This window comes from Procambarus clarkii, chromosome 26 (genome assembly GCF_040958095.1).
Source record: "Procambarus clarkii isolate CNS0578487 chromosome 26, FALCON_Pclarkii_2.0, whole genome shotgun sequence".
Lineage (NCBI taxonomy): Eukaryota > Metazoa > Arthropoda > Malacostraca > Decapoda > Cambaridae > Procambarus > Procambarus clarkii.
The window spans coordinates 15,573,601-15,594,174 of record NC_091175.1 but is presented as its reverse complement, the minus strand read 5'-3'; the positions used below and the strand labels follow the sequence as shown (position 1 = coordinate 15,594,174).

Below are 20,574 nucleotides of genomic sequence, written 5' to 3'. Positions count from 1 at the left end.
ATAAATATCCAGGTACCTTAGTATCACACACCTGGCTCTTGACACACACAGTGTAACCCTTCATATAATCTATAGTAATTATAAGTATATAATTAAAAACAAAAACAAAAATTTACAAGCCAGTAAATTAGTTGCTCTGCTGCCAGTTTGTTGACAATTATTGGACTGCTTCGATTTACAGAGTTCACGTTCCGAACGAACAAGCTGGTTTGTGTTAGGTAAATGCTTAAAGGTAAATGATTGTAAACAAGTGACAGTGCAATCCCAGGGGCCTGTATGCCATTAATACACAATCCCAGGGGCCTGTATGACATCAGTACACAATCCCAGGGGCCTGTATGACATCAATACACAATCCCAGGGGCCTGTATGACATCAATACACAATCCCAGGGGCCTGTATGCCATTAATACACAATCCCAGGGGCCTGTATGCCATTAATACACAATCCCAGGGGCCTGTATGCCATTAATACACAATCCCAGGGGCCTGTATGCCATTAATACACAATCCCAGGGGCCTGTATGACATCAGTGCACAATCCCAGGGGCCTGTATGACATCATTACACAATCCCAGGGGTCTGTATGACATCATTATACAATCCCAGGGGCCTGTATGACATCAATACACAATCCCAGGGGCCTGTATGACATCAATACACAATCCCAGGGGTCTGTATGACATCAATACACAATCCCAGGGTCTGTATGACATCATTATACAATCCCAGGGGCCTGTATGACATCAATACACAATCCCAGGGGCCTGTATGACATCATTACACAATCCCAGGGGTCTGTATGACATCAATACACAATCCCAGGGTCTGTATGACATCATTACACAATCCCAGGGGCCTGTATGACATCAATACACAATCCCAGGGGCCTGTATGACATCATTACACAATCCCAGGGGTCTGTATGACATCATTACACAATCCCAGGGGCCTGTATGACATCAATACACAATCCCAGGGGTCTGAATGACATTAATACACAATCACAGGGGCCTGTATGACATCAATACACAATCCCAGGGGTCTGTATGACATAATACACAATCCCAGGGGCCTGTATGACATAATACACAATCCCAGGGGCCTGTATGACATAATACACAATCCCAGGGGGCCTGTGATAATACACAATCCCAGGGGCCTGTATGACATCAATACACAATCCCAGGGGTCTGTATGACATAATACACAATCCCAGGGGCCTGTATGACATCAATACACAATCCCAGGGGTCTGTATGACATAATACACAATCCCAAGGGGCCTGTATGACATCAATACACAATCCCAGGGGCCTGTATGACATCAGTACATAATCCCAGGGGCCTGTATGACATCAATACACAATCCCAGGGGTCTGTATGACATCAATACACAATCCCAGGGGTCTGTATGACATCAATACACAATCCCAGTGGCCTGTATGACATCAATACACAATCCCAGGGGCCTGTATGACATCAGTGGACCCTCCACCCCCCCCCCCTCCCCACAGACCATTATCACACGCACGGTTTAACCTGACATCAATCACGGGGACATCAAAGGTAACCTAAGAACAGACAGATAGTGATAATTAATGATGCTATTTATATATCCTGGGGATCGTATCACGCCTTAGCCTAGCCTGGTGGCCATGACAGTGGTGCTCTGGTGCAAGTAGCTCAAGTGCTCTGGTGCTAGTAGTTTAGGTGCTAGTGGCACTAGTACAGCTGCTAGTGGCACTGGTACAGCTGCTAGTGGCATCAGAGTAACTCAACCCCCGCAAGCACAACTAGCCTCTCCTTATACTGGCGATAGTCTGCTTGCAACATTACCGTATATACTGATGGTGAAGCATTACCGACAACACCGTTATTGCATATATAGCCTATATCCAAGATACTGTGTCAATGATATCATTCTTGTTACACTAAAACAGCTGCTTGACACCTGCTTGATGGGGTTCTGGGAGTTCTTCTACTCCCCAAGCCCGGCCCGAGGTCAGGCTTGACTTGTGAGAGTTTGGTCCACCAGGCTGTTGCTTGGAGCGGCCCGCAGACCCACATATACCTGCTTGATGGGGTTCTGGGAGTTCTTCTAGTCCCCAAGCCCGGCCCGAGGCTAGGTTTGACTGTTACATTCATTCATTCAACTGGCATTCTCGACTGTTACACAACTGCTCCGTCCAACAGCTCAACAACCACGTTCGTTACTACACAAAAACCCCACATCACTAGCATCAGAAAAAAAAGCAAGAAAATATTAAGCACAATGCCACTACCTTCAAGAGGTACAGCATAAGACAAGGTCAGAGGCGCCTCACGTACGACGGTGAGTCAAGTCTAGACGTCCCCTCACCCTCCCTGCCCCTCCCCCAGTACCGGAATCAATAAGTAGCTGCTCAAGCCTTTCTAAACTAACATTTCCCACGTATTTAGGTAAAAAAAAATGTGTGTGAAAAGCAATCACTCTTTAAATCTTACGGGATATGTTCCATGTTTATCTGATTGAGAATGTAGTTTGATTTCAGTTGAGTTATGCTTTTAACTGTTAACTGTTGGGTTTGTGTCTGATTTTATAAATTTGATGGAATTTTCAAGTTTCATTTTTTAAGGCCTGGACCCCCTCCACCCCCCACCCCCCAAACTCACCAAAATGAAAGGGTTACTGCGTTTTTATCCTCATGGCTTTCATGTGTTTCAAATAATTACGCGTAATGCAGATATATTTAGCAGCATTGGCAACACAGCGTTAGAGGGCCTGTGGGCTGCTCCATGCAACAGCCTGTTGGACCATGTTATCACAGGTCGAACCTGGTCCTCAGGCTGGGCTCGGGAAGAAGAATTACTTCTGAAACACTCCAGGTATGCACATGGTGAAATTAGGTAGAGAAATAATGCATTATCCAGAGTTATTCGACAACAAGACATTATTTGACAAGAACTTGCAAAATGACAAAATAGTATTTCATCAAATAATACGAAATCTCTAGCTTTGCACGTGTATTCCTGTGGGGTATGGGCCCAACAAGGTCAAGCTGGGGTCACCACAATTCAAGGAAATCAAATGAGCTACAGAGTGGCCGAGAAACAGTGCAAATTGGAGTTGGCAAATACTAGAAGGAGGAGGGGCGCCTGTGGCAGGAAGAAGAGGTCCTGAGAGCATCACCCTGACAGGAAGATGGAGGGAGACAAGAATATGGTGTGAGTGTGTTTGAGGAGAGGCGGACCCGCCAAGTATGAGGCAAGGGCCCTGGGGAGATGGCGTTTGGAAAAAGTTATCCCAGGAGGAATAACGTCCCCATGAGGAATGGTGTGAGTTGGAACTAGCTATCCTAGGAAGAGACGGGACCCTGGGGGAAGGTGCGGGGGATGGGGGCTAGTCTCTCGACAGGAGGGGGGACTGGGGGGGCCTGGGGCTAGTCTCTCGACAGGAGGGGGGACTGGGGGGCCTGGGGCTAGTCTCTCGACAGGAGGGGGGACTGGGGGGGCCTGGGGCTAGTCTCTCGACAGGAGGGGGACTGGGGGGGCCTGGGGCTAGTCTCTCGACAGGAGGGGGTAAAGGGAGGGGGCCTGGGGCTAGTCTCTCGGCAGGAGGGGGGACTGGGGGGCCTGGGGCTAGGCTCCACTCAGGCGGGTCTGCAAGATACTTCAGAGACGTTAAAAACTCGACCCCTTCACCTCTTATGACAGTGCGACCACACGTTTATTGTGACCACTGCTTTCCTACGACCACCCCTAGTATGACCACCTGGTTAATGTGACCACTGGCTTCCTAGGACCACCCCTAATGTGATCACCTGGTTAATGTGACCACTGGTTTCCTACGACCACCCCTAGTATGACCACCTGGTTAATGTGACCACTGGCTTCCTAGGACCACCCCTAATGTGACCACCTGGTTAATGCGACCACTGGCTTCCTACGACCACCCCCTAGTGTGACCACCTGGTTAATGTGACCACTGGCTTCCTACGACCACCCCCTTAGTGTGACCACCTGGTTAATGTGACCACTGGCTTCCTACGACCACTCCTAGTGTGACCACCTGGTTAATGTGACCACTGGCTTCCTACGACCACTCCTAGTGTGACCACCTGGTTAATGTGACCACTGGCTTCCTACGACCACCCCTAGTGTGACCACCTGGTTAATGTAACCACTGGCTTCCTACGACCACTCCTAGTGTGACCACCTGGTTAATGTGACCACTCGCTTCCTACGACCAATCCTAGTGTGACCACCTGGTTAATGTGACCACTGGCTTCCTATGACCACCCTTAGTGTGACCACTGGCTTCCTACGACCACCCCTAGTGTGACCACCTGATTAATGTGACCTCTCGCTTCCTACGACCAACCCTCTAGTGTGACCACCTGGTTAATGTGACCACTCGCTTCCTACGACCACCCCTTTTGTGACCACGTGGTTAATGTGACCACTGGCTTTCTACGACCACCCTTAGTGTGACCACCTGGTTAATGTGACCACTGGCATCCTACGACCACCCCCTAGTGTGACCACCTGGTTAATGTGACCACTGGCATCCTACGACCACCCCTAGTGTGACCACCTGATTAATAATGTGACCACTCGCTTCCTACAACCAAGCATTCTCGTACGCCCAGCACTCGGTATGCAATGCTAATTTGGTTGCGTGAACTCACGTACCCAGGCGTGCGTGCGCGTAATAGAGGGAGGGGCCAAACCTCCACAAACCTAACCGGGAGAGTACGTAAATACATGTACGGCTACGTACACACACATGAGGACCAACAGAGATGCACGTAGTCACCGCTGGGGGATGAGAACAGCACCCAATACTGTCGCTGCAGGACGGAACTGGTTGGGCTACCAACCACATTTCTCTTGCTCTGGTATTTACCTTTGCCTGCGACGGACAAGACGTCTTGCAAGGAAAGATAAAGAAGGCGAGGATGCGGAAGATAAGAATAAAGAGGGAGGAACGGAGAATCATTTTGACAACAAACTTTGACGGCCATATTGTCTTGGGACCTGTTGTCTGCAGTATATATAAATGATTTAGATTCAAGATTGTGGAGCAATATTGCAAATTTATTGCAATACTGCTCCACAATATTGACAATAACAAATATATATTTGTTTATTTCTCAATAAACAAATAAATACGTACAACAAATATTTGACAATTATTTCAAAGACTGAATAATTTCGAGACGTTCTAGATAAGTTTTTTAGATGAACGAAAGTTTGGCAAATTCAGTTTAATACTGAAAATGTTTGGTTCTAAAATTGCTAACACAATTACCAGATATTATCTAGAAAATGTTTAAATTATGAAATATGAATGCCAAGAAAACCATATATATATTGCAATAACTATAGGTATAAAGCACCTTATAGGTAAAATAAAACTTTAAACAAAAGGATTAAGAATGGGGGAAGTCGATCTAGATCAACAAACTCAAATTAGCTAGACATATTCAAATTAAATAAGGAAAGCAAAAAGAAACTATTAAGTACGCCGTGGCAACAACCATGGACATCTTCAAGAGAAAACTAGATTGTTTTCTAAAAGACGTTCCGGACCAACCAGGCTGTGGTGGGTATGTGGGCCTGCGGGCCGCTCCAAGCAACAGCCTGGTGGACCAAGCTCACACAAGTCAAGCCTGGCCTCGGGCCGAGCTTGGGGAGTAGAAGAACTCCCAGAACCCCATCAACCAGGTTAACGAAGAAGATATTAACAAAATAGAAATATTCAAGCCAAAAGCGTCCCCAGAGCCAGACGAATTGTTTGACGGGGCTTAAAGAAAGTAAAGAACAGCCTGGTTAATCCTGCCTTCCATATTTAATAAATCATTAAAAGTCGAGACGTTATTATGGGAAAACTGCTTGCATCGATAATAGCAAAACACTTTCTTGACTTCAACCTCCAGTTAGATTATGCATTAAAATTGTGGTCACCAGGGTCACCAGGGGAGCCGGTCGGCCGAGCGGACAGCACGCGGGACTTGTGATCCTGTGGTCCTGGGTTCGATCCCAGGTGCCGGCGAGAAACAATGGGCAGAGTTTCTTTCACCCTATGCCCCTGTTACCTAGCAGTAAAATAGGTACCAGGGTGTTAGTCAGCTGTCACGGGCTGCTTCCTGGGGGTGGAGGCCTGGTCGAGGACCGGGCCGCGGGGACACTAAAGCCCCGAAATCATCTCAAGATAACCTCAAGATAACCATACTATAGAAAGGATATAGTCACTTGAACGAGTTTAGCGAAAGATGACTAACTTAATCCCAAAAATTTGAAACCATCCAAATAAGGAGAGATTAAAAAAACTTAATTTACATTCTCTAGAAAGGCATTAAGGGTGACATGACTGAAGTACTGTGGTGGCCGGTGGGCGCCTGACAGCTGAGTGGACAGCACTTCGGATTCGTAGTCCGGAGGTTCCGGGTTCGATCCCCGGTGGAGGCGGAGACAAATGGGCAAAATGTTTCTTTCGCCCTGATGCCCCTGTTACCTAGCAGTAAATAGGTACCTGGGAGTTAGACAGCTGCTACGGACTGCTTCCTGGGGGTGGAGGCCTGGTCGAGGACCGGGCCCTGGGACGCTAAGCCCCGAAATCATCTCAAGATACCCTCAAGAAGATGTTTTCAAGCAGAAGAATGGAAATAACAAGTGGAAATATTAATGAGGTACGTTATACATCAGCTCACAAAATACAACACGAAACAATAGATAAAAATTTGTACAAGTTCAGATTTAGGAAAAACCCGGGCTCACACTTCATTGTTTCAAGCGTAGGTTTGACACATACACGAGTTTGGGTGGTTATAAATAGGAGCTGCTTCGTATGGGCCACAAGGCATTTTGCAATTCCCTTACTTATATCTTAAGCCTAATTTTTTTGAGATATATACAAGAGTTGTTACATTCTTGTACAGCCACTAGTACGCGTAGCGTTTCGGGCAGGTCCCTGGAATACGATCCCCGCCGCGAAGAATCGTTGTTACAACCAAGTACACATTTTACTGTTGCGTTAAACAGAGGCTACAGTTAAGGATTTGCGGTCAGTAAATCCTCCCCGGCCAGGATACGAACCCATGACAAAGCGCTCGCGGAACGCCAGGCGAGTGTCTTACCACTACACCACGAAGACTATGCTAACACAGTAAACTGTAGACTGTATTATGCTTACCCTAATGGTAACGTACTTTGAAACTCGCGTTATTTATTATTAAAACGGTGTGCAAAGTGAACAAATTTTCTGTAGGAAAATCATGAGAATTTGAGCTACATTAACTCCCATAGGCTATCCTTATCTGCTAATGTTAGCCTATCTCTACTGATAATTATAGTACACGTATTATCTAACGATTAAACCAATTTCAACCAGATTACTTAAGGTAATATCAACCCTAACAACTGAATGGATTCAGGCACTTATTTCAGTTCATAATTACAGTCACTCAGCAACATTCACAAGCTCTCAAAAGAATGTTTAATTAAAGTATTAATACCGACCCTCAGGCATGCACACACACACACACACACACACACACGGGAAAACAGACAGTATTTTCAAAAATATTAGGCGAGAACATGTGCGCAGAAACGCGAACGCAGAGAAGCTTGCAACACGGAACGCAGAGATGTGCGCAGACGCACAAACGATAGCATACACACGGAAGCCACACTACCAATATTGCTATATCACCCCCCCCCCCCCACCTCTGGCGCCGACTGAGATTACCTTCGAGTGAGCCAGTTGTTTGTTTGTTTGTTTGTTTGTTTCTTTCTTTCTTTCTTTCTCTCTCTCTCTCTCTCTCTCTCTCTCTCTTTCTCTTTCTCTTTCTCTCTCTTTCTCTCTTTCTCTCTCTCTCTCTCTCTCTCTCTCTCTCTCTCTCTCTCTCTCTCTCTTTCTCCCGTTATCTTATTAGACATGGAACTATACGAAGCATGTGGATGCCGGAAGCAACACACAGAACCCAATAGGCTCATGAAACTGTACACCTGTTGATAGACGATTGAGAGGCGGGACCAAAGAGCCAGAGCTCAACCCTTGCAAGTACAATTAGATGAGTACACTACATGTTGTGACGAAGGGGTATAATACCTTTCTTTGTCACTTAGTTCCTCAATGTTGCTATGAAACTAACGAAGGCAAATGTTGCGTTATTAGAGCATTAGCTGTGGTTGATCTGTTGACTTTCACATCCAAATCCAACCACTTGATCTGGATAGTGACACGAGAAAAAGCACAGGTGCAATAGGTACGCTGAGAGAGAACTCTTATCAACATCAAGGGCTCAAGGGCCAGATTCACGAAGCAGTTACGCAAGCACTTACGAACCTGGGGCACAGATTCACGAAGCAGTTACGCAAGCACTTACGAACCTGTACATCTTTTCTCAATCTTTGGCAGCTTTGTTTACAATTATTTAACAGTTAATGAGCTCTGAAGCACCAGGAGGCTGTTTATAACAACAACAACAGTTGATTGGCAAGTTTTCATGCTTGTAAACTATTTAATAAATGTAACCAAAGCCGTCAAAGATTGAGGAAAGATGTACACGTTCGTAAGTACTTGCGTAACTGCTTCGTGAATCTAGCCCCAGGGGCCGTAAGTGCATGCGTAACTGCTTCGTAAATCTAGCCCCAGGGGCCGTAAGTGCATGCGTAACTGCTTCGTAAATCTAGCCCCAGGGGCCGTAAGTGCATGCGTAACTGCTTCGTGAATCTGGCCCCAGAGGACGTGGCTTCCTGTTAGCTGCATTACGTCAAATACAAGATCAATATTTACAATGGGTCAATGTTTTGTGACTAAATCAAAAAGTATTGTACATCACGACCATATCCGGTGATTAAAGAACTTACCTAACAATCTTAACTGGTGAGGATGGTCAGAGGGCACGTGTCGACAGGTGTAAAGGGGGGGTTATGGGGCAGTGCACGTGGCGACAGGTGTAAAGGGGGGGTTATGGGGCAGTGCACGTGGCGACAGGTGTAGGGGGGGGGGGTGTTATGGGGCAGTGCACGTGGTGACAGGTGTAAAGGGGGGGTTATGGGGCAGTGCACGTGGCGACAGGTGTAGGGGGGGGTGTTATGGGGCAGTGCACGTGGTGACAGGTGTAGAGGGGGGGGGAGGTTATGGGGCAGAGCACGTGGTGACAGGTGTAGAGGGGGAGGTTGTGGGGCAGAGCACGTGTCAACAGGTGTAGGGGGGGTTATGGGGCAGTGCACGTGGTGACAGGTGTAGGGGGGGGGTTATGGGGCAGTGCACGTGGTCACAGGTGTAGGGGGGGGTTATGGGGCAGTGCACGTGGTGACAGATGTAGGGGGGTTATGGGGCAGTGCACGTGGTGACAGGTGTAGAGGGGGAGGTTGTGGGGCAGAGCACGTGTCAACAGGTGTAGGGGGGGTTATGGGGCAGTGCACGTGGTGACAGGTGTAGGGGGGGGGTTATGGGGCAGTGCACGTGGTAACAGGTGTAGGGGGGGGTGTTGTGGGGCAGTGCACGTGGCGACAGGTGTAGGGGGGGGTTATGGGGCAGAGTACGTGGTGACAGGTGTAGGGGGGATATGGGGCATTGCACATGGCGACAGGTGTGGGGGCAGTGCACGTGGCGACAGTAGGGGGACAGTGCACGTTACGACAGGAGGAGAGAGGGCAGTGCACGCGGCGACAGGTGTGGGGGGGCAGTGCACGCGGCGACAGGTGTGGGGGGGCAGTGCACGTGGCGACAGGTGTGTGGGGGGACAGTGCACGTGGCGACAGGTGTGTGGGGGGACAGTGCACGTGGCGACAGGTGTGTGGGGGGACAGTGCACGTGGCGACAGGTGTGTGGGGGGACAGTGCACGTGGCGACAAGAGCAGGGGGGACAGTGCACGTGGCAACAGTAGGGGGGACAGTGCACGTGGCGACAGGAGTAGGGGGGTCAGTGCACGTGGCGACAGGAGTAGGGGGGACAGTGTACGTGGCAACAGTAGGGGGGACAGTGCACGTGGCGACAGGAGTAGGGGGGTCAGTGCACGTGGCGACAGGAGTAGGGGGGACAGTGCACGTGGCAACAGTAGGGGGGACAGTGCACGTGGCAACAGGAGTAGGGGGGACAGTGCACGTGGCAACAGGTGTAGGGGAGGACAGTGCACGTGGCAACAGGTGTAGGGGAGGACAGTGCACGTGGCAACAGTAGGGGGACAGTGCACGTGGCGACAGGAGTAGGGAGACAGTGCACGTGGCAACAGTAGGGGGGACAGTGCACGTGGCGACAGGAGTAGGGGGACAGTGCACGTGGCGACAGTAGGGGGGACAGTGCACGTGGCGACAGGAGTAGGGAGACAGTGCACGTGGCAACAGTAGGGGGGACAGTGCACGTGGCAACAGTAGGGGGGACAGTGCACGTGGCGACAGGAGTAGGGGGGGACAGTGCACGTGGCAACAGGAGTAGGGGGACAGTGCACGTGGCAACAGTTGGGGGGACAGTGCACGTGGCGACAGGAGTAGGGAGACAGTGCACGTGGCAACAGTAGGGGGGACAGTGCACGTGGCGACAGGAGTAGGGGGACTGTGCACGTGGCAACAGGAGTAGGGGGACAGTGCACGTGGCGACAGTAGGGGGGACAGTGCACGTGGCGACAGTAGGGGGGGGCAGGGCACGTGGCGACAGTAGGGGGGGCAGGGCACGTGGCGACAGGAGTAGGGGGACAGTGCACGTGGCAACAGGAGTTGGGGGACAGTGCACGTGGCAACAGGAGTTGGGGGGGACAGTGCACGTGGCGACAGGAGTAGGGGGACAGTGCACGTGGCGACAGGAGTAGGGGGACAGTGCACGTGGCGACAGGAGTAGGGGTTACAGTGCACGTGGCGACAGGTGTCGGGGGGACAGTGCACGTGGCGACAGGAGTAGGGGGACAGTGCACGTGGCGACAGAAGTAGGGGGACAGTGCACGTGGCGACAGGAGTAGGGGGGGCAGTGCACGTGGCGACAGGAGTAGGGGGACAGTGCACGTGGCGACAGGAGTAGGGGGACAGTGCACGTGGCGACAGGAGTAGGGGGACAGTGCACGTTGCGACAGGAGTAGGGGGACAGTGCACGTGGCGACAGGAGTAGGGGGACAGTGCACGTGGCGACAGGAGTAGGGGGGACAGTGCACGTGGCGACAGGAGTAGGGGGACAGTGCACATGGCGACAGGAGTAGGGGGACAGTGCACGTGGCGACAGGAGTAGGGGGGACAGTGCACGTGGCGACAGTAGGGGGACAGTGCACGTGGCGACAGGAGTAGGGGGACAGTGCACGTGGCGACAGGAGTAGGGGGACAGTGCACGTGGCGACAGGAGTAGGGGGACAGTGCACGTGGCGACAGGAGTAGGGGGACAGTGCACGTGGCGACAGGAGTAGGGGGGACAGTGCACGTGGCAACAGGAGTAGGGGGGCAGTGCACGTGGCGACAGGAGTAGGGGGGGCAGTGCACGTGGCGACAGGAGTAGGGGGGCAGTGCACGTGGCGACAGGAGTAGGGGGACAGTGCACGTGGCGACAGGAGTAGGGGGACAGTGCACGTGGCGACAGGAGTAGGGGGGACAGTGCACGTGGCAACAGGAGTAGGGGGGCCGGTGCACGTGGCGACAGGATTAATGGGGCCGGTGCACGTGGCGACAGGAGTAGGGGGGACAGTGCACGTGGCAACAGGAGTAGGGGGGCCGGTGCACGTGGCGACAGGATTAATGGGGCCGGTGCACGTGGCGACAGGAGTAGGGGGGCAGTGCACGTGACAACAGGAGTAGGGGGGGCAGTGCACGTGGCAACAGGAGTAGGGTGGGCAGTGCACGTGGCAACAGGAGTAGGGGGGACCGTGCACGTGGCAACACTAGGGGGACAGTGCACGTGGCGACAGTAGGGGGGACAGTGCACGTGGCAACAGGAGTAGGGGGGACAGTGCACGTGGCAACACTAGGGGGCCGGTGCACGTGGCGACAGGATTAAGGGGGCCGGTGCACGTGGCGACAGGAGTAGGGGGAACAGGAGTAAGAGGGGACAGTGCACGTGGCGACAGTAGGGGGGGCGGGACAGTGCACATGGCGACAGGAGTAGGGGGACAGTGCACGTGGCGACAGGAGTTGGGGGGGGGGGTGTCTGGGGCCGTGCACCCCCCCTCCTCAAGACGCCGCCCAGCATCACCTTAAGTTACACGTAATTAAGAAGCAGCATCTCACCTGTCTGAAGGAGTCTGGCCCAGTGGTACGGGTTGGCGCACACGTACACGGGGTCATTACGTGCGGCGCACGTGGGCAGGCGCTTGAGGGGCGTGCTGAGGGCGTGGGCGTGCAGGTCCGGCCACCTCCACGCCCACACCATCAGGAGGTGAGGAGGGAAGGAGCGGCCGCCCACGTCTTCCTCAGACGAGTTCCTGGGCACCAAGACGCACTGTCCGGGGTCACCGCCTTGAGACTCCAGCGCTGAGACAAGTAACTCCAGCTGCGCCTCCGTCAGGCGGCGGAGGAGCTGCTGGGCGGCGCCCTTGAGCTCCTTGGCTGCTTCTTGCTGCTCCTGAAGGAGGGTTGGGGCGTGGGCCAGGCCCACCCGGCGCGCCTTCCACGCCCGCTTCACCAGGGCGGCTTTCCTGGGGCGGAACATGAACATGAAGCAGGGCGTGGCGCCGCCAGGGCATAGCTTGGAGGGCGAGGCCGCCCCGCCCAGCCCGCACGCCCACGCACACCACCCGCCCTCACCACGCCCACGCCCACTGCTGCTGCTGGGAGAGTCACTCCAGAGGGGCCGGAGGGCCGCGCCTGTCTCCGTGATGGTGGTGGAGGGAGAGGCAGTAGCCGCCGCAGCTCCACCAGGGCGGCTCGCACCGCATGGGGCCGCCCACGCCCACGCCCACAACCCACAAACACTTACACACGGGCGGCGCCCTCGACACTTCCCCTGGCGCCCCTGACTTAGAACATCTGAATGACACTCGGCTCTTCACTGCGGCCTCATGGCGGCCCACACACACACACACGACACTGCCACTGACGCACGATGACGGAGACGCACCGGCAAGGAGCTGTGTACCGTCTCAAGACTGGTGTACCGTCTCAGGTGAGGAGTTGTGTACCGTCTCAGGTGTGGTGCTCGACTGTCGCGTCTCCCTCACCCGTCACCCACTCGCCGCGCCACACCTGCCGCCAACACCCCGTCTAAACCCTATTTATCCCGCGCCTCACAACACTGACACATCTCCACACCATCTCCAATACTCACTCCTTCCTATCATCGAGCCGTCTATCATACTTTAATAAACTTCTATCGCTTAACTTTATAGAATAAATGAATTATAATTCATTGGTGGCAGCTCTGGGTGGGAGGTTGTTGCCAGATGACGCGACGAATACATTATTGTATGTCACGTTCTTGAGTGCCGGCGGTTACTACTACGAAGTCAGGTCATTCACGCTACATTATCTTAAGTTACTCTACCTGTCATACACAAAAGGTTAGCAAGATGGCCGGAGAGATAACTCTCGGTGGCGCCGTCTGTGAAGTACCGCATACAACATCTTCCGTCTGGCAAAATATTGACTTGTTTATGCAATACTAGCGCGCCTTTACAGAGCCAAATGTTACGTTATGCAGTGGTAGATATACACGTTTTGCATCGATACAATCCCTCAATGGTGAACTGTGAAGCGACAAGCACGCAGGAAAGAAAATATTAATCTTCTACTTGAAGAGGAGATTCAAAAGCTGCAAGTTTCCCGCCAGTGTAAATCCCACTTTCTTTAACGCGACCACCCTGAGCGCCGCCACCCGACACCCCTCCCAACCGCCCTGGCTCGTGCTCCTCTTTACTACATTAATTCTCATTTTTGCGTTAAAATATCTTCCTTTTTAGCTCATGTCATCAGAGCTGCTTCTATGTCTGGAGCGCAGGAAGCGTTCCTTCAGCGTGGAATTGTTCTTGATAATAAGGCAGTTAGCTGGCAGCAACTATGGATGCCGACAGATAAATATACAAAAATGGGGGGAAAAAATGGTTTTTGGTCTTGACGTTGTGAGACAGACGGCCACTGGCTAATGTCCGTCCTCCCAAGTACATCTTGTCATCTCTCTTAACCAGCAGTTTAGATAACCGCGTCATATTTCTTTCCCCTAGTAACAAACACAAAAAGTGCGATGCCTCAAATTTCTCGCGAAGACCAAGTGAAATTTCAATCATTTACACTACACCTCACAGATGAATAATTCAATTTGTAAAGATGCTTCGCTTGGGGACGGAATGAAAGTTGGCATAAACAAAGGGCTTGTGGCTTAGCTTGGCTAGAACACTAAGTGTCGGTAACATCCACGGACATATTCTGCGTTTATATGCAAATTAGCCTTATAAATTTAAGTGTAAATATACTGTGATAAACACAAGGCCAACACATATAAGGGGATCGCCAATTACGAGACATTTACTCGTCTGTTCTCAACGACTAATGATAAAGTTGACTCTTGCTGCCACAGACATGTAAATGAATAATAATAATAATCATAAAATTGTGTAATGATGAGCAATGAGATGTCTCTAAGTGCATACCACTGAGGGCCTCTGACGAGCTCAGGGAGCACTCGCCTCAAGTAACATACTCAGGCGGGCCAATGCGAGAAGAAATTAACTCCATCTTCAGAGACAGTGAGAAGCTGTTGGCGGGGTTACGCCAGACTGAGGAGCCGCATAGCGAACACCACACTCTCAAGGCTACTCCACATTTGTCTTAGTCGCAAACTTTATATCACTGGTACATCGATCATAGCATATATTTGAGGTCCTGGCGACACGAGTATCTAAAATGTCTGAGAAAAATAAATAGGAATAACAGGACCTGTTATTCAATTTTTTTTCCAGTGTACATAACTGGGAAATATACAATAATTATACAAGTTTTTGTAAGGAAGGAATTTCTACTCTGCTTATTACAGTGTTTAAACAAAAGGCGGAGGCAACTATTAGCCTAATTCTTCAGGCCGCCGTATATACTTACGCTACGACACTTTACTTATTCTGGTATTTTGTTTTTTATTGCCATCCCTCTGTTGCTGCCACTAACATCAGCCTCTCCATGGATGGAATACAATGCTCCCTTTGTCCGCTGGATAAGAGCCTTTGTTGTTCAAAATAAAACAATGACGTTATATGAAACTATTAACTGCAGTGCAGCAGCCAACATATACAGTCAGGCAGATTACAGCTAGGCTGTGATCCAAGATTAAATTGCGTTGATTCTGCTTTTATAATTTGAAAGCGGCAGCGCGAAAGAATGTTGATTTAACCAGACGATGTAAGCATATAACATTATAAATTTCCTTAATCCTATAAAGATTATAAAGTGAATAGACTACTAACTGGCACAGTGGACATTTTTTTTATGATAAACATGGATTCCTCTGAAATTTCTCGCTGTCCTTACTTCTTCCCTCCCCCCCTCGCCTGCCTCACTTCTCATCATCAACTCTGTCCATAGTTGCAATCTGTCTATCCGTCCACTTGACTACGCCACGGCCCTCCACCCGGGACTTCACAACCTCCCCACGAGTCTTAGCTAAATCTGTGACCTTCATCACTCCGCTGTCATGGAATTTATTAATCCATGTCATCCTACATTCTCAGATTAACACTTGCCTCTTGGATCTCGCTCCACTCCTCAAATGAATCTCCCTTCTCCTCTTTCAAGTATTTATTTAATAGATTCCAACACTCCCTTCCCTACTCTCCTTCTAGTCTTCTGAACGTCGCTTTTCACACCGTAAGTTCATTCCCACCAAACACACACCGAAACTACGACGTTGGTACAACGTTCGAACAAGTTTTCACACCTAACCTGTTATAACAACCAATATAGCAAGTTGTAACAACGTTCTAATACGCCATAAACACGTTAAGCCAAGATATAACAACTTTATTTCAAGTTGTAACATGCGGAAAATAGAGACAGTTTCGGTTTGTGTTTCCAGGGTTCGTCTTCCAGTATGTTCCTTCCTTGATATGCCACAACATACAAAATACATAACTTAAACTTCGCGCTCTTGGGCTCCAAAACGCATTAAGATTATAAACACTATATCAGGTTATAAACACTATATATAACACTATATCAGGTAATAAACACTATATATAACACTATATATAACACTATATCAGGTAATAAACACTATATATAACTTCAGTACAAGGTTATGTGATGAGCTCCAGCTCACTTCCAATGTTTCTCAACTGAATTTGAACTTATTCAGCACTCCAATACTCGACTGTCGGATTCTTAATTCCATTATAAATGTTTGTTCATAAGCGGGCCTCAGATACAACTCTTTTAATTAATCTATATTTGTTCAATTACGCAAAGTATCTAAAAATATACAAATTTATCGCTAAAATGTCAATAGTTTGTCTTTAATAATCATGCAGAAGTGCATTATATTGCCTTGGCTAGTTTCGGTAATAGTAAAGAAATCTGATCAAACACACTCACACACGCACACACTCACACTCGCACACACTCACACACACACTCACACACGCTCACACTCGCACACTCACACTCGCACACACTCACACTCGCACACACTCACACTCACACATGGCACCAGTTGATTGACAGTCGAGAAGCGGGATTAAAGAGTCAAAGCTCAACCCCCGCAAGCACAACTAAGTGAATGCACACACACACACACACACACGGCGCCAGGAGTCCTTATCTGGTTAAACACTAAACCAAGCTTGAGAAAGTTCAGACGCATGCCACCATTGTAGTCTCAGGTCTGAGAGGGATGAATTACAAGTAGACTGAAGTAATTAAACCTCACGTCACTAGAAGAGAGCAGAAATAAGGAGATATGATCACCACATACAAAATTCTCAAGGGAAAGACAAGATTATCTAGCATGAGTGGTGTAGAAACAAGGGGACTCTTAGTACACAATTAAGTAATTATCAAAAGAAACCACCAAGCTGGAAAGATTTCATCGCCGTACTGAACCATAGAGACATTATGGAAAAACAAGTATTAGGATTGTAAGCATATGTAATGCGGTGAGAAGAAAAGTGCTGGAGACTCTCTCCATTTAGATATTAGAACTTTATTTACAGATATAACAGATTCCAATACACTGTGAAACGTATTCACCTGTCAAGGGTTCAAGAGATGGGACCCCAAGAGTCGTAGTTCATAACATACAAGTACAAATTGGCGAATAATGATAGCTTATAATCAAAAGAGAAGAGGCTTCTAAATTTGTTTAATGGGAAAAGAAAAAAAGACGAAAATTTGATATTTTATTTGATGAGCATATTATTGGCCTTCATATGTAATGATAATTTTCCGTTTGAAATTCAGTGCAGTGGGAAAAAATGAGAGCATGTTGATTATTTTTTGTAATTACTCAATATCTGATGACAATAAATAGTTGGCAATTCCATGAACTTGATAACAATAGTAGTAGCCTAGTATTTATCTAGCTAGTTCTAACTTTGCAATACTAGTAGTAGCCTAGTACACAGTATATATTATTTCTATCACGAGTGTTGGCCTAGCATGCTTAAACATGAAGATTTTTGTACTAAGAGCTTAACACACAATTTCTTCAACCCGTCCTCCTGATAGGTAAAGTATGCGTCAAAATGCGTCGCTCTAAGGCCAAAAATTGTCGTACTAGAAAATGGAAGCGGCTCGTGAAATTGACGTACTGTCCCCTTTTCTGTTTTGGGTCGTCTGGTAGGAAAGGATACTTTAGTACGACAGTGTCTTCACGTTGGGGAGCCTTAGGAGGACGGGCTATATACTCTAAGTATAACCAGTTTCAGGCTGCAAGGTTCACAACGATGTAGCTCGCAAAACTTTCCTAATTGAGAATAAACATCTCTGTACCCGAACATAATCTACCGTCTTGCTTGATTCTTGTTCCTTTTAACAGACCATCATTAAACATTCCCGTTTTTAGTTAGTTCTGATTATTACCGTCATATAAATCTCCCAAAGGACGGATTAATGGCGAAATCCTAACTGCGCGTGGTCGTGCTTAACCGTCTGGATTGGTCAGCTGTTTATCGAGGTCACTACATAAGAACGCATTCAAAAGTAGAGATGTGGATTGCAAAAGTGTGGGTTGTGACCCACTGATCTACATGAATGGTGGCGCAAAGCACAGTGCAGAAAAAGAAAAGGGGGGGCTCGGTTTAAGCCACTTGGTTGCCATATTAGAATACCTTGCTTACAGCTCTAGGAATGTTTACGATAATACTTTAGTCTTTACTGGCCGCAATACGAATTCTTACTGACACATTTGGAACATTGTCTAACAGAGGGATATTTAAGCGAGCACTGCTGTCACACGAGGTAAATTAGATAGTCTTCCACTCACATGGGTGATATAGTACTAAACTGTTTATGTAAATTCATAAATATGACAAATTATAAAACCAAATATATAAGCAGGTGTATATAGAATTGTACTCCAGCGGGGAGTTATATATATACGACATTCCAAGTTAGAAAAAATAAATTAATGAACCGATTACGACGAGAAAATCCATTCTTGAGGTTATCTTGAGATGCTTTCGGGGCTTAGTGTCCCCGCGGCCCGGTCCTCGACCAGGCCTCCACCCTCAGGAAGCAGCCCGTAGCAGCTGTCTAACTCCCAGGTACCTATTTACTGCTAGGTAACAGGGGCATCAGGGTGAAAGAAACATTTTGCTCTGTCTCCGCCTCCACCGGGGATCGAACCCGAAACCTCATGACTACGAATCCGAAGCGCTATCCACTCAGCTGTCAGACGCCCCTTACGTACGGGAGCCGTGGTATAATAATTCTCCTTCCAACGTTAATATGATTTCTTTGGGCGTCATGTTTAAATTCTGCGATCAGGGATTGGGTCATACTGGAGAACATTACATTAGTGGATGTAGTTAAGATCCATTAAACTTGTGGGTATGAAGACATAGAGCTTTGTGTTTACCTTATCCATTGTCGCATTCTTGAAGGTATTTGAATAATCCATCCAAGTTTTGCCAGTGCTGGGTACTTTCAACTAGGTTAAGTGTTTACGAATCCCGTAAATATGATTTTATTGTATTGTACAGGTTACAAAGGGTACGGGACACGCCAGAGGGGCATCGGGCACGCCAGATGGGCACCGGACACACCAGAGGGGCACAGAGCACACCAGAGGGGCACAGGGCACACCAGAGGGGCACCGGGCACACCAAAGGGGCACCGGGCACACCAGAGGGACGCCGGGCACACCAGAGGGGCACAGGGCACACCAGAGGGGCACAGGGCACACCAGAGGGGCACAGGGCACACCAGAGGGGCACAGGGCACACCAGAGGGGCACAGGGCACACCAGAGGGGCACAGGGCACACCAGAGGGGCACCGGGCACACCAGAGGGACGCCGGGCACACCAGAGGGGCACAGGGCACACCAGAGGGGCACAGGGCACACCAGAGGGGCACATGTTATACCAAATATTGTGGACTAAAGCGAGGATTCATACCAAAAAATGCTCTATCAAGATCCTTGATCTTAAGAATAACAAAATTGTTTCATGTAGGTCCGAGGTCAAACATTTAATCCAAATTATAAAAGATTTTTAACATTTAATTAAATCTGATTTGTGATACTTTATTTGTTCTGATTATATCCTAATTTATAATTGTGTGTGTTGTAATATAAGGAACACGCCTATAGAAGAATTTAGTACTTAATGCTCCATAAACACATTTTAAGAAATTTTCTTAAGATTCTGGCCGTCTCTTTGCATATTAAATTGCATTCTGGGAAAGTTTGTTTATTACCATGATAAACTATCTAGTCCTCGCTCCATTTAGCGTGGAAAGTGGGAGGCATCGATTAACTTGCATATATATAAAAAATAAGTCTAATTTCATTTTTTATAAATATTCAACGGCATTAGTCAACGTAAGAAGCCTTGTATACAAAAATTGACATTTTTGCACAAAGAGCAGCCTAGGCAACTGTGATGATATATCATGTTTTCTATGCATTGACTGACGGAAAAAATTGTCTATTCAGTTAATTATGTTTTTGCTCAGTAATGCAATATATGCATAATAAACCTTTATTCGTGTTGAGGTGGTTGACACTAATTTTTTATATTTTCGGAATCCAAACAAGGAAGTCATTGACGTCAAGTCGTGATGACAGGCAGTTAAATAACATGTTAATGAACTTAAATTTGTGGTGCAATGACATTTGGATGAACTAAATTAGTCATGGAACCTTTGAAAACATAAAACTTTTAGATAACATTTAAGAGATTTGCTGGAATCGAACCCAGGTCCATGAACTACCGTCAAAGGCACGGGAAAGATATCAACTAAATGTAATAAATTAGGCCCAAGATAGCGCATATCAGGCCTAGGTTAGGTTTATAAATGCTGTTCCACCTTTTATATAGCCATTCAGAACATACTAGTAATAAACAACCTGATTTTTTTTTTTTGGGGTGGGGGGGGGGGGCAGTCCATTTTTGTATGTTTCACGATAATATTTACGTTGTAATTATTCCTTGAACTTTGCCGTATAAAATGAAGTAATTATATTATTA

General features: G+C 48.2%; 1 protein-coding gene across 1 annotated transcript in view; it reads right to left on the bottom strand.

Annotated features, from left to right (window-relative positions):
• The window catches only part of Dad (Daughters against dpp), a 164,869-nt gene extending 151,741 nt beyond the window's left edge, over positions 1-13,128 (bottom strand). The window contains exon 1 of the mRNA XM_045740187.2: positions 12,196-13,128. Coding sequence (XP_045596143.1) covers positions 12,196-12,622 — 427 coding nt within the window. The 5' untranslated portion in view covers positions 12,623-13,128. The remainder of the gene's footprint in view (positions 1-12,195) is intronic.
• Between the last annotated feature and the right edge of the window lie 7,446 nt (positions 13,129-20,574).